This window comes from Pteronotus mesoamericanus, unplaced genomic scaffold (assembly GCF_021234165.1).
Source record: "Pteronotus mesoamericanus isolate MK-2021 breed Mesoamerican mustached bat unplaced genomic scaffold, CSHL_Meso_final contig_2, whole genome shotgun sequence".
Classification (NCBI taxonomy): Eukaryota; Metazoa; Chordata; class Mammalia; order Chiroptera; family Mormoopidae; genus Pteronotus; species Pteronotus mesoamericanus.
Genome location: NW_026555084.1, coordinates 12043858 through 12057592, shown reverse-complemented (window position 1 = coordinate 12057592; position 13735 = coordinate 12043858). Strand labels below are relative to the sequence as shown.

At 42.0% G+C, this 13735-nt stretch overlaps 1 protein-coding gene across 2 annotated transcripts in view; it reads right to left on the bottom strand.

Annotated features, from left to right (window-relative positions):
* Window positions 1–13197, bottom strand: part of GEMIN5 (gem nuclear organelle associated protein 5) — a 37628-nt gene extending 24431 nt beyond the window's left edge. The window contains exons 1-9 of one of the 2 annotated variants that reach the window (XM_054568125.1): window positions 12969–13197; window positions 11962–12122; window positions 10821–11002; window positions 7561–7712; window positions 7230–7349; window positions 5258–5387; window positions 3914–4079; window positions 2838–3050; window positions 1775–1860 (exon numbers count right to left, since the gene is read on the bottom strand). In XM_054568125.1, coding sequence (XP_054424100.1) covers window positions 1775–1860; window positions 2838–3050; window positions 3914–4079; window positions 5258–5387; window positions 7230–7349; window positions 7561–7712; window positions 10821–11002; window positions 11962–12122; window positions 12969–13134 — 1376 coding nt within the window. In that variant the 5' untranslated portion in view covers window positions 13135–13197. The remainder of the gene's footprint in view (window positions 1–1774; window positions 1861–2837; window positions 3051–3913; window positions 4080–5257; window positions 5388–7229; window positions 7350–7560; window positions 7713–10820; window positions 11003–11961; window positions 12123–12968) is intronic. The other variant, XM_054568126.1, reaches the window with a different exon arrangement.
* Window positions 13198–13735: the final 538 nt, after the last annotated feature.

Sequence of the window (13735 nt, the reverse complement as noted above, 5' to 3'; positions counted from 1 at the left end):
TGTGTGATCACCACGCAAGTGCGCCCACCACGTAATCGAGTAAAAGACTCTAAGTTATTTTTAGTGCACCCTCTCATTAACATCCTGTGCTTCGACTCAGACAAGACTTTTAGATAGATTTTAAAGTTTCTGACTGTTTTTTGAAAGAAAACTTTGTCTCAAGGGTATTTTTTAAAGATTGCTGATGTGATGTGTCAGTAAAAGCTAGTGTGGTTATTAACTTTAATGTATACTGTATTCTTTATATGATTTTAGAATTCCAGGATTCCAGAACCTATGACTAAATTAGCTATTGATTCATTTACTTCCATATGTCTGAAATATTTATTATTATAACTCTAGACAGTATTCAAAATTTCTTTGGCCTAAAGAAACGCAATAGCAGTTCTAGCCGAATGCTTAAGAATATGTCTACAGCAACATCCTTCCCCCTACATCTTACCTTTTCTAATGTTCATTTGAATATTCAGCTTTTAATAACCAGGAGATATAATTTAATAGAATTAGTAGGTAATTCTGTGATGACACAGAGTTATTTAAATTAATATAGTTTCAACATTATGCTAAGTGGAATACGCCAGTCAAAGACAAATACCATGTGATTTCACGTCCATGTGCAATCTAATGAACAAACTGAACTAACAAAAAGAGGGGGACAGACTCCTAGATGGAGAGCAGGGTGACAGCTGGAGGTGGGGCGGTTAGAGGGTGGAGGGATTGAGCAAAGAGGAAAAAGGGTTCCTGGATGTGGACAACAGCGTGGTGATTGGCCAGGGGGAGAAGAATTAAAGGGACTAAAAGGTAATGTAAAAAAACAAACACACACAGTAAAGATTAAATTTAAAAATAATATAATTTTATCTTCTTCAATGCTTCTTTGAAATAGTTTTTATTGAGAATTAAACATGGAGAAAAACAGTTAACTGCGTGTAGATTATTCATAAGTGCTTAAATGATTGCCGAAAGGTTAGATCCGCAATACGATTTTCACTTGAAGCAACTGGTCTACAGCAGCGGTAGGCTCACTTATCTTGCAAAGGGCCAGACAGTGAACACTTCCAGCCTTTTGAGCCACGTAGTCTGTGTTGCAATTAGTCATTCTGCTGTGGTACTATGAAAGCAGCCCCAGACAAGATAGAAACAAATGAGTGTTGCTGGGTCCCAGTAAAACTTTTAATTTGTTTATGGCTGGATACGAAATCATATTATGGAATTACTGTTAATTTTATTAAGCTACATAGATAAAGCAAGTATAGCAAAATGTGAACTAGTGAATCTCGCTAGAAGGAGCAGAGATGTTCTGTGGGTTAGGCTTTCAGTGTTCATGGATGCCTGGCAACTATTGAGGGAAAAGAAAAGCAGATCATTTATATTCCCACAGGTCAGATGGGCTGAACCACCATCACCTGAAAAATATTTTTTTAAATTAAATTCTGAGTTTTAAGCTTTAGTCTCAGAGCCAAAATCTATTTTCTTTTGTAAAGATTTTATTTATTTATTTTTAGAGAAGGGAAGGGAGGGAAACATCAATGCACCTCCTACTGGGGATCTGGTCTGTAACCCAGGTACGTGCCCTGACTGGGAATCGAACTGGTGACCCTTTGGTTCGCAGGCTGGCACTCAATCCATGGAACCACACCAGCCAAGGCCCAGAGCCAAAATCTTAAAGATGCTTCCCAAGCCAGTTTTGATGCACGTCCAGGTTTCAGAACTCAAACTCCATCACTGACATTGTGGTCAACAGCCTAAAGAAAGGATCATCTATTTCTCTTACTTGTTGGAGTAGGTGTCATACAATCCCACTTTTCCATCATCAGTTCCAAAAGCTAAGCAGCCTTCCTTGGTTGGGTGCCAGCATAGCTACAAAATGTATGAGAAAAGGGCAGACTGTTAAGGGAATTCCCAGATTATCCTTCAGGCATTTAAATGGAAAACGTCCTTACTCTTGGTGTCTTCTAATTTTACAATTCTCATTATTTAAGAGAGAAACAAAGAAGTATTAAATACAAAGTAAAAGTTACCTGTAATCTCACCATCCAAAACACCCCATTGCCAGTATTGTATTTTTCCAGAATTTTTTTTGTGTGAATAAACTTAAGATACATACAATTGAAAAAAACAAAAATAAGTTCAAACATGTAAATGATGTACATGATACATCATTGAGTGGGGGTAGAAGATGCCAGAACAATTTAGAGAATATGATTCTATTAATAATTAACAAAATTGGGGAAGATCCATCACAAATTGCCGACAGCAGTCCTCTGGACTATGGGAGTGGGCACTGGGGCGGAGGGCAGAGCAGGAAAACGTCATTGCTTTCTAAACTCCTGTACTGTTTGGTTTTCTTTTTAAACCACACACATTGCTTTTAGACTAAATGGCCACAACAGATGTCTCACTTTGGAGAAAAACAAAAAATTCATACATATGGTTTTGCAATGTGCTCTTTTGTAATTTGCATTCTTCATGGGTCATTAACATCTTTCACATCAAATAAAGATCTGCATTATCATTTCTAAAAGTTTGATACCATTCCAACATGTGGTTATAGCATAGCTTAATGTATCTTCCATGAATGCACATCTAGGTTATTTCTAATTTCTTACTATTAGAAAACATGGTGACTTGAACAAAGCTTTAATTTTAAATCCTAAATTTGGAGGTAATAGGTTTGGCTAGGGAGGGCCCTTCTGTTTTCCTAGTTTCAAACTTTATTGAAAATACCATTGAACAACCTATGACTCTCAATAGAGTTCATTTAAGTGAAGAGTTATTTTCTAAAAGAGACTTACTTGAAAAAAAATTCATAGCAAGCTCAAAGAAAGCATCCTTACCGCTGTAACCTTGGACTTGACACCCTGCCAAAAGTTTTTCACATCATAGTTGTTCTTTATGGAGAGTGTGTTCCACACGCGGATCATGCCGTCCCCAACGCCTATGGCCAAACAGCCTGTGTCCACAGGAGAGAAAGCCAGACTGTAGGCGAAGCCACCGAGGGAAGGCAGGGTCCAGCAGCACTCCAGGGTAGCCATGTCCCAACATTTTACCTGAAAGGGTTAAGGGTTAGGGCCTAAATATAAAAAGGATCAGAGACACAGGGAAAAAAAAAAAAACATTTCAAACAGGATGGGTTCAGAGAGTAGATAAGGATAATGTAATTTAACTATTTTAATAGGAATTAGAGAAGCATCTCTTAAGGACAAAAAAACCCCCCAAAAACCAACCGATAAATTGTAGAGCTCAAAGATATCTTAGTGTGCATTTATTCCCAAGAATGTCAAGTGAATTTAGGGCCATACAATTAACCAGAACACGGGCCTGCCATTCACAAGCTCAGTGGCCTTTCCACTATATGGTACTGGAGCCTTGGTAACTTCCTCTTCTGGCAAACTCTAGGCAATAAAGATGGCCTCCAGAGAGGGGAAGAATCAGAGTAGTTATCTCAAAAAGCAAAATATCTTTTCATACCAAGGGGAAGAGGAGTGCTAAGTTTTTAACTGTCACTTGTTTAACAGAGGGACTTGGGAGAGAAAGTCTATCAAATGAGCCTAGTTTAACTGCAAAAGAGTAAGGCCATTGACTCTTGAGGCCAATTCTCCCTTAATGAGATTTCACCAAGAGCACACGATTCTGCTAACTAAACTACAGACAGGGACCTATCAAAGCCCAAGCGTGAAGATCTCACAAATCCTTCCACAGGCACGTCTGCTCTTCTTTATCATATCTGCTTTAACAAGAAGGCATCAGATAGTTCCTCGCTTTCCCGCTGCCTCTCCGCTGTTATTGTATTTAGTGCAGATCAGTAACAGGAACTCTGAAACTGGGCCTGGAGGCAGGGTGGGGCGTGAGGCCTGGGGTTGGTGGAAAAACCCTCTGATCCAGTCTGAGTCGGAGAATGAGCTGCTCTTACATCTCTGTCCATTGATGTGGAGAGCAGCAGCTGTTTGCCATCCTCAGTTTGCAACGGACATAAATTGAACACAATTCTTGAATGATTCTGCCCTTCCGAAGAAGCACTAAAAAGGGTATATTTCCGTCTCCAAGACTGTGTGAGGTCCCACAACAGCAATTCACCTCTGCGAAGGAACAACAGGCATTAGCTCTCTTTCAGAAGCAATCTGAAAAGATATTCTGGGCCGAAAGGTGTGGGCTCTCAGTTACAAAATAATTTCTGTTCATTGTTTTTTTAAGGACAGAAAAATTGTGTATTTTGAAATATGCACAGAATATCTCTGGAAGCGCACGCAAAAACAAGGAGTCACTCCTATGGGGAGGGGAGCCAAGTAGCTCGAGAGTCAGCGGTGGAAGGGTAGGTACTTTATTATATCTTTCCTTCTTTTGGGACCATGTGACTGTGCTGGACTATGCTTTGAACAAATTTTCCTAACAGCTTTAATTAGAATATGCCACAATTTGCATAGTCCCAAAGGCTTTAAGACATAGTATCTCTTTTATGGGTCCCGGTGCTGGGGAGGTGTGTATGTAGGGCCGTGACTAACATTTTGGTGGGATTTTATATGCTTTACCTGTATTAATTTCATTTAAAAGCAGGGGCCTTCTGTTATATTCACTTATTATCTCAAGCAACTAGAAGCTGGTGCTTAATTTTTATTTAATGAATGGCTATAATCATCCTAAGAGATAGGAAATACTGTAACCTTCCCTTTTTAAATGTGAGCTAATTAAAGCTCAGAAAAGTGAAGGGTCTTGCTCATCAACACATAGCAGGTAAGTCAGACTGATTCTGAAATTCATTTCTGCCTGGCTTCAGAGTTCACACTCTTTTTTTTAAAAAAAAAAAAAATTTATTTATTTATTTATTTACTTATTTATTTATTTCTAGAGAGAGGGAAAGGGAGGGAGAAAGAGAGGAAGAGAAACATTAATGTGTGGTTGCCTCTGACATGTCCCCCACTGGGGCCCCAGCCCACTACCCAGGCATGTGCTCTGATTGGGCATCGAACCAGCAACCCTCTGCTTCATAGTCCGGCCCTCAGTCCACTGAGCCACACCAGCCAGGGCCAGAGTTCACACTCTTAACCACCAGGCTGTACTTATTTGATCTTTATACAACTCTGTTATTAGACAACACAGGTATTGGTCCCATGATTTTTCCATTACAAAAGGCCTATGATAACATAAGCCTCAGCCATTGCTTTCTCCATCTTCTGTGTCTAGAGAAAGAAGTCTAGGAATTCCCAAGGCTATAGAAGAAAAAAATATGTCAAAGAGCATGACCCCCAAAAAGACTTACCCAAAACAGCTAGATACTAGCTGTGTCAGGTGATCCTTGGGCCAATGGAGAGTCAGCCAAAGGCGCTCTTTCACAGTTGGGTCTACACCTCCTCTTCTCTTTAGAAAGGGCAATTTCAAAGTCATCACACCTGCGGTTTCAAAGAAGGTCCATGGGCGCTCAAGAGAGTGAAACTACATGCATGAGCGATCAGCAGTTCACAATAGAGAAGCCCCCGTTATCTATGGTGTCAGTTACCTGTGGTCAACCATGGTCCAAAAGTATTAAATGGCAAATTCCAGAAATAATAATCCATAAGTGTTAAATTGCACACTGTTCTGAGTAGCGTCATTGAAACCTTGTGACAGTGCCCCGCTCCTCTGTCCTGCCCTGGACATGAATCGTCCTTCTGTCCAGTGTACCCATGTTGCATACGCTCCCCTCCCATCTGTCACTTCGTAGCCATCTAGGTTATCAGCTCGACTATCAGAGTCTCACAGGGCTTGTGTTCAAGTAACCCTTCACTGAGTAATGCCCCCCAAGTCACTCACATAGCTCACAGTATATCGTTATAACTCTTCTATTTTATTATTCATGTTATTGTTATTAATCGCTCACTGTGCCTAATTTATAAATTAAACTTCATCATAGGTAGCTATGTATAGGGAAAAACGTAGTGTATATATAGAGAGAGAGAGAGAGTTCAGTGCTATCTATGGTGTCAGGCAAGTACTGGGGCCCTTGGAATAAATTGCTGTCAGGTAAGACGGGACACTACTACCAGCCTGTGGTTTAAAAGTGTGTTAGTTTGATTACTTAGAATCCAAGCCTCATTTTCTCATGGTAGCATTATTATGCATACTGGTTAATACAAGCCTAGCTACTTTAGGTCAAGTGAGCTTTTACAGGCTGTCTTGGCAACTTAAACACATCAGGAACACCGTTTGTCCTAGAAAACGAGGTGTCCAGGTGGTAACCCAATCTGATTCTCCAAAGCTGGAAGGACAGAGGGTGGGATTCCTTCTTCCAGTTGGCAAGAAATCCAACAAAGGACACAAATGTGGCAGCTTACATGCTGTGACAGGGAAGTCCCTTCTCTCCTGACAAGTCCCTTCTCTCCTATGTAACCAGTGGTTCTTATTTCCTATGGCGTTTTCAGAACATTTGCCAGGGCCCAACTCCTAGAGATTCTGATTTAGTAAATTTGAAGACTGTCATCCATAAGTCCAGCGGTTACCTTTCTTAGCCTGATGTTGTCCCTACTTGGGAGAATCAGCCAAAGTATGTCTAAATGCCATCCACAAATCTTAAGATATTCTGTTTCCCTAAATTATGCTACTAGTCACTACTGACTAAGTCTTAACTATGCTACTTGTTTTACATACACTAACTCATTTGGACAAAGATGGTAAGACTTCTATGGTTTTAAATAAAGTGGAAAAAGAAGACTGTTATAAAGAAAGGCTAGATTTTTACTATACAGGTTAACACCCACTCTGCATGGAGTTTCTCCCAATCTTAACGTAAAAGTTCTGTTCAAAGAAATGCCTGGGAAGGTGGAATGCCTGAGGGTCTCTGTGATCTGGACACCTGTGCTTTTGCATTTAAACAAGCACTTCCCTATTGGGTATGTATTATTTATTCTGCACTTGCGCATTAAAAGCTCAGGCTCTAGTGATCTTTTCCATCCCTCTGATCTAGACCTTGCCAAGTCCCAGTACTCTCAGTCTCATGACAAACACCTATCCTCTATGCCAAAGAGAGATCGTCCTGTGAATGCATCAGAAACCTGCATCTCCAACACCAAATTCAGATATTAAGCACAGATAGTTCTTGTCCAGGCAAGGCTGGGAAACAACTTTCTGGATAGTAAAGTGAATGAACTGCTTTTGACAGGTGACATACTCTCAGTACAAGGCAGAATAAAAACCTTCTGCTTCTACCGGATCAATGTAGGTTATATTGTAAAAGAAATATCAAACATCAATCTTACCTCGGCCTCTAGTGCAGCTCCAGATGCGAATGGTCTGATCTTTGCTTCCAGTGGCTAAGTAGCAGCCATTTGTCATTGGAGTTTGTCCTATAACTCTCCCATTAGGGATTTCAGGTTCTTCTAGGATAGAAATGGTAATTTTGTTTTTAATTTGCGCAAAACGGGTACTTAGCTCAGAGGAAAAATAGTTTGCAAGGGTTCCTGAAACCCTCACTTTCATAGACCTGATCGGTAAAACCTAATGTTTTAAATATAATTCACATGATACAGTTCTAGCCATTGTGTTCTTTAGCTCTAAAGAGTTCAGGCCCCTTCCTTAAATGACCTCTACCTGAATTTTCCTCTTGATTTATGGATAAACAGTCTTCACCAGGCAGAGGACACCAAGCTATGGAGTGGATCTCATCTTCATGGCCCCGAAGCCTGTGAATAACTTCTCCTTTCTTGCTGATGTCAATTATAACCACTATGCCATCCTTGTAGCTGAAAAACAAGAGTTAGAAAACATTTTGCTTTCCAGTAAAAATTTTGGCTTATTGGAAAGGAGTCATTGTGCATTTGGGGTTGCGGAGAAGGGAAGAAGACAAGAAATAATTAATTTTGCCCTTTTTCCAAAGTGTTCATTTCATGCTTCCTGATTTTTTAAATCCTCTTCATGACCAACCTTTGTAATAGTAATAGTGTGCATATTGCCTGGCACAAAGCTCAAACTGGAGCAATTCCTCTAATTAGAGATGAACTCTCCTAAGACACTAAAAAACTCCTCCTTTTTACCAGTGATCTCACTTTGCTAACTATAAACTTAACAAAAGCTGCCGAACTCTAAATTCTAGATCTGGATGTTACCAGGCTATCATTTATTGAATTCAGAAGAAACTGAGAAATTCTAATAGCTTTTTTTTTTAAAGTGATAAAGTATTTTATTTTATTTATTTTTTGTTGCCTCTTGTGCACCCCACCTAGTGTGTGTGTCGGGGGGGCTGGCCCGCAACCCACATATGTACCCTGACTGGGAATCAAACCAGTGACCATGAGGTTGCAGGCCGCCGCTCAGTCCGTTGAGCCATACCAGCCGGGGCTTAAAGTGATAAAGTATTTTAGACATAAAGTATCTACCACCCAGTCTAAGAAAAAAATAATTCCCAATACAGTCAGAGTCCCCTGTATATGTCACCCTAACCAAACTCTGTTCCTCTCCTCCCCAGAGGGAAACTGATATTCGTGAATTTTGTGTTATACATCATTCCTAGCCTTTCTTTGTTTATATCCCTAAATGAGATACAGAATTATTTTGTGTATTTTTAAACTTCATATAAATGGTATCACGTGGTCTGTTTTTCTGCGGCTTGCTTCACTCATTCTGTCTGTGAGTCGGCCGCGTTGACACTGTTAACTAACCCCGGTTCCTGGTCAGCCATTTACACTGTTGTGCAATACTCCACTGTATGAATTTGCCTTGTCTCTTTGTTCATTTTCCTTCCGAAAGGCTTACATTTTTAGCTGTTCTAAACAAACAAACAAAAAATGCTGCTATTAATGTTCTCGCACACACATAGACAATTTCAGGTTTGATGCCCAGTAATGGAACTGTCAGGATGTAAGGCACGTGCAACTTTGCTTTACTAAAAATGTAAAACTGCTCCGCACAGCTTCTTGTATTTATATTTCCTACGTACTACATAATTCTGCAGGGAAAATACCATTTACGGCTTTATTTATTTAGTTTTCTCCTTTTGTAAATATTTTTTTCCATCATAGTTTTATTTAAAAAAAATAGCATGTATCAGTCTTTGAAGATGATGGACTTTGAAAACCACCAACTTACGTAACCTAATAGCCAGGCGATCAAGCTTTCAGGGGATAATCACCATGCTGAAGATCCTTGGGAAAGAAATCATTCTCATTCAGTCCTGTGTCTGACTGTACCTGAAAGACTCTCCTTGTGAACTGCAGCTCGTCTTTCAAGGTCAGTTTGACTGAACATTCTCTGACTCCTGCCTAGCACCCTTCCTGCTCATTCTCTCTGGTACCCCCATGGCAGCAGTGCTCCCGCTGCAGAGATGGCTGGTCCTCAGGCCCCTTCCAATTTCACTGTTACTCACCCACACCTGTCTTCCCACCCTTCCCGCTATTGCAGCACAGCTTTCATGACCCATCATTGTAATTACTCCTTTAAAAAATACCTTTCTCTTCCAGCCCTGAGAAGAGGCTGGTGTGGCTCAGTGGATTGAGCTCTGGCCTACAAACTGAAGGGTTGCCAGTTCGATTCCCAGTCCGGGCACATGCCTGGGTTGTGGGCCAGGCCCCCAGTTGAGGGCGCGTGAGAAGTAATCATACGTTGATGTTTCTCTCCCTCCCTTTCCCTTCTCTAAAAATAAAATAAATCTGTGTTTAAAATGTGTTATAAAAAAATATCTTTATCTCCTTATGCCCCCTCTCTCAAGGCTATTCATATCACAAAATTTCAAACCTGGTTGAATTCAACAATCTCTCAACCAGTTTGGATACAGCCATGACCATCATCCTTAGCTTAGCTCTCAACAGGGACCGTTGGACCTACAGTTTTCCTCAGTAAGTTCATTTTCCTATTCTCTAAGGTGACTGTCTTCACGCCTTACTCCTGCATCCAGGCCCTTCCCCACCCTGAACTTGACTCCATCTCCTCTCTGACTTACGCCTCATGGAGAAAATCAGAAGCCATCAAAATGAGGCACCCTCCTCTTCCAAACAGCTCTACAAACCCGCCCACACCCATTTCCACAGCCTCAGCTATTCCGCTTGTGATCTGGATCCGGCCCCCTCTTGAATTCTCATCACTCCTGTACTTACCATGGTTTACCCCTGCGACAAGCTCTCCGTCTTCTGCCTCCATCAGCATAAAAACATGCCCTGTTGTCTTCTGTTTAATACTCCCTTGACCCCTAGATACCGCCTGGTTTCGTGTCCATGCGCATTTTTTTGGTAACTTTGTGACAAAGTTGTCTCTGTTTACTTTACCACCTTATCCCCTCCACCCCATCTCTTGAATCTTCTCCAGTCGGACTTTCTCTTATCCAGCGTTCAAACCAGGGTGAACGGACATCTCTGGGAGAGGAGTAAATAGAGTGGTGACGGCAAGGGGGAGGCCCACTCGGGCAGCTCGGGGGAAACAGCCTTGGTGGTCAACAAGGAGTCAGATCCCAGCGTCAGATCACTTTGCCAGTCTAGAAGGAGAGCTGAGAACCAGAGAGACAGAGTGACTCACCATTTACTCTCTGGGAGTAAATGTTACTACATCCAAGGGCAAGTAAAGAGGGAGAAAAGGGTGAAAGAGGACGGTTCCTACATTTGGAGGTTGACTGGAGAAATCAGGTATCAAGAATGTGGAAACTACAGTATCATAGAAACCAAGGAATGAAAAACAGAGTGGGAGAGAGCGTAAGGACCTGGAGGTCGCAGGAATAAATAAATGATCCCAAGGGCTCAGGGAGAGTGGTTAACACCTGTAAATGGTTTCCTTTGAGGAATAAAGGGACAGAAGAAGGTAAAGCAAATGTAAAATTTGATCCTAAGCAAAAAATAAATGATCAATATAGATAGTATGGTACTTACCCAATGGCTACTAAATCTTCATGATGAGGTGAGCAAGTAAGACAGAAAATCGTCCTGGGTTCTATAAAAAGGTGCTGGCTGTCATTTCTGTTTAGCCAGTAACAGAAAACTACTCCTTTTTCATCTCCAGATACTATTAAATCCTTTACTCGAGGAGACCAATGCAATGCTGATATTGTATGCTTTAAAACAAAACAAAAATGCATTTGCTTTTTTGCCACCCAGTCTAAGATAAAAGTAATTCCCAATACAGGCAAAGCCCCCTGTATATGTCACCCTAACCAAACTCTGTTCCTCTCCTCCCCAGAGGGAAACTGATATTTGTGAATTTTGTGTTATACATCATCCCTAGCCTTTCTTTGTTTATATCCCTAAATGAGATACAGAATTATTTTGTGTATTTTTAAACTTCATATAAATGGTATCACATGGTCTGTTTTTCTGCGGCTTGCTTCACTCATTCTGTTTGTGAGTCGGCCGCGTTGACACTGTATTAGTTGTCAATGCTGAATTTCTACTTAGTTTTTAACCAGTATAATACTAGGCACATTATAGGCACCTACTGAATACTGTTAGCACCACTTGTATAGCAAATGGTGGGAGAATTTAGGCTACTGAACATCAAAGAACCACTTAAAATAATTTCTGTCTTTAATAGCTTAATGGAAAAGTTCTTACTAAGAGTACAAATAAGTCTTTTCCTTTCCTACATTGTCTCAAAAGACAGGTATATCAAGTAATCTGGTTTAGAAGCAAGTTTCACTTACTGATTTATAGTTTATATCAGGAGTCTATTTCATATAAAGAACCAGAAAGTAAATATTTTAGATTTTGTGGGACACATTGTCTCAGCTGCAACTATGCAACTCTGCGGATATAGCATGCAAGCTACCAATACTTAAATGAATGATGGCTATAGTACAGTAAAACAATTTGCAAAAGCAGTGTAGTTTGCTGACCTTTGGTTTATAAGCATTGCCTTCCAAAAATGTTTCCTAAAATATAGAGCTTCTTATCCAATTACTGAACACAATTATAAAAGTTACCTTGCACAGGCATGCTAGCAAAATTCTACTCAAAGCAAAAGAAACCTTGGCACAGATCTATGACCACAGTCTGAGAAACCAGTAAGCCATGGTACCTGATGAAGTGCATGTTCAGTCACAACGGTTTTTGTCTCTACATCCCATATTTTCACAGTCCCATCGTCGGAGCTGGTGGCACAAAGGTTGTACTGACCCGGGTGATGAGAAAATGTGAAGCCAGAGACTCTTTCGGTGTGTCCCACCAACTCCCCTATGACTTCAAACAAAACCAGACTCCAGGTTAAAGTGCTACCTAAAATAGTGAATCACACTATTGTTAGATAATGAATGGGATCTCACTTGTCCCATGGGACAAAAATATCCAGGGACTCGTTTCATCTCCCTGAGCTTCAGTTGTCTCAACTGTAAAAAATGCTGTTGATAGTCCCTGTTGTGCTAGTTCATACAGTGAGGAGTAGCTCAAAGGAAGAACGTGATTCTTATTTAGATCTGGCTAGAGATTGCTTGGAATAAAACATCTGACATGCCACATCCCAAGGTATAATCAAAACCTTGTTTGGAGCCCAAAAGCATCTGTCTCAACTCCCTCATCTTAAGTAAGTATCATATATTTGTAGGATCTTGCTTAGGGCCTGGAGCTGTAGGCAGCTCCCTGATCCCAGGGAGGCTCTTAAGGGGTCCACGCACACTGGGTGGGGGAGGGAAGCCATAAATGTTAAAAATACTTGGGTCTAGACAAGGACACTTTCTAATAAGCGAGCAGTCCCCACGTGAGAGCGCCAGGAGGCGGGACAGCTCATCCACAACGTTGTGTAGCTGAGTACTAGAGATCGGAACGCGCTTCACCTTCGGGGTTGTGAGCAGAGTCTTCTCTCTGCCTGGGCCTCAGTTTCTCCATCTGTAGAGGGATCTCACTTAGGGTATAACAAAAATACCCAGGGACTCACAATCAGAAACCTCCAATGCTGGTACTGGCTTTGCCATGTGCTTTCAGATAAGTCATTTTATCTCCTCGAGCCTCAGCATGTCTGAGGATGTACAATCGGTGCCTCCAGGGAACACGAGAAGTGCAGGAAAAGTGGGGGCAGGGTGAGAGAGTTACCTCGAAATGGGGGCGTCCCAGGGATCGCGCCCGCGCCTGGGCCCACGCGGACAAGGAAGACGGAGGTACGCGCCGCGAACCCGAAGAGGCCCCCGGGCACGGCATCGCTGCATCGGGTGCAGTACCAGTTGGGAGAGGGTGGCAGCGTGCGCGGCTCCAGGCTCATGATCACAGGCCACTAGGGAAGAGAGAAGGAGTCAGTGGGGCAGACCGTTTGCAGCCCCACGCTGTAGCCGGGAAGGGGGCGGGGTTTAACTCGGAGCCCCACCTCCCGGGCCCGCTGCTACGGCGCGCGCGGAGGCCCAGGCCGCACCGCGCGCTCTGCGCCAGCCACCACAGGGCTTCGAAGAGCGTAAGCGCGTCGGGGGCACTCTACTCCCAACCTCGCCCGAGGCAGCAGGATCTGTTGCTGGCTGAGTCCAGCCAGGGGTTTAGGAGTTCTTGCTTCCTACTGTCAAGGTACCTAATGGTTGGTGGAGTCTTCTTCCCGCCCTGCCGGTTTATTCTTTGGCCCTGTTCAACGCTGCCCCATCAAGTAATTTTTGAACGCAATGTATCAGGGCACTTCGCAGCTCTGGAGATTCTTTAGCGGTTTTCAACCGCTGTGCTGAGGCACACTCATGTGCAGCAAGAATTTTAAAAACGTGAATACCTGGCTATTTCGTCAGAGGCACTGACCTCTTTTCCCTTAGATTGTCAAATAAAATAAATGACAACAGCCAACACAATAGCTGTCAGATGTGAATGAATTAAAATTATACGTAATT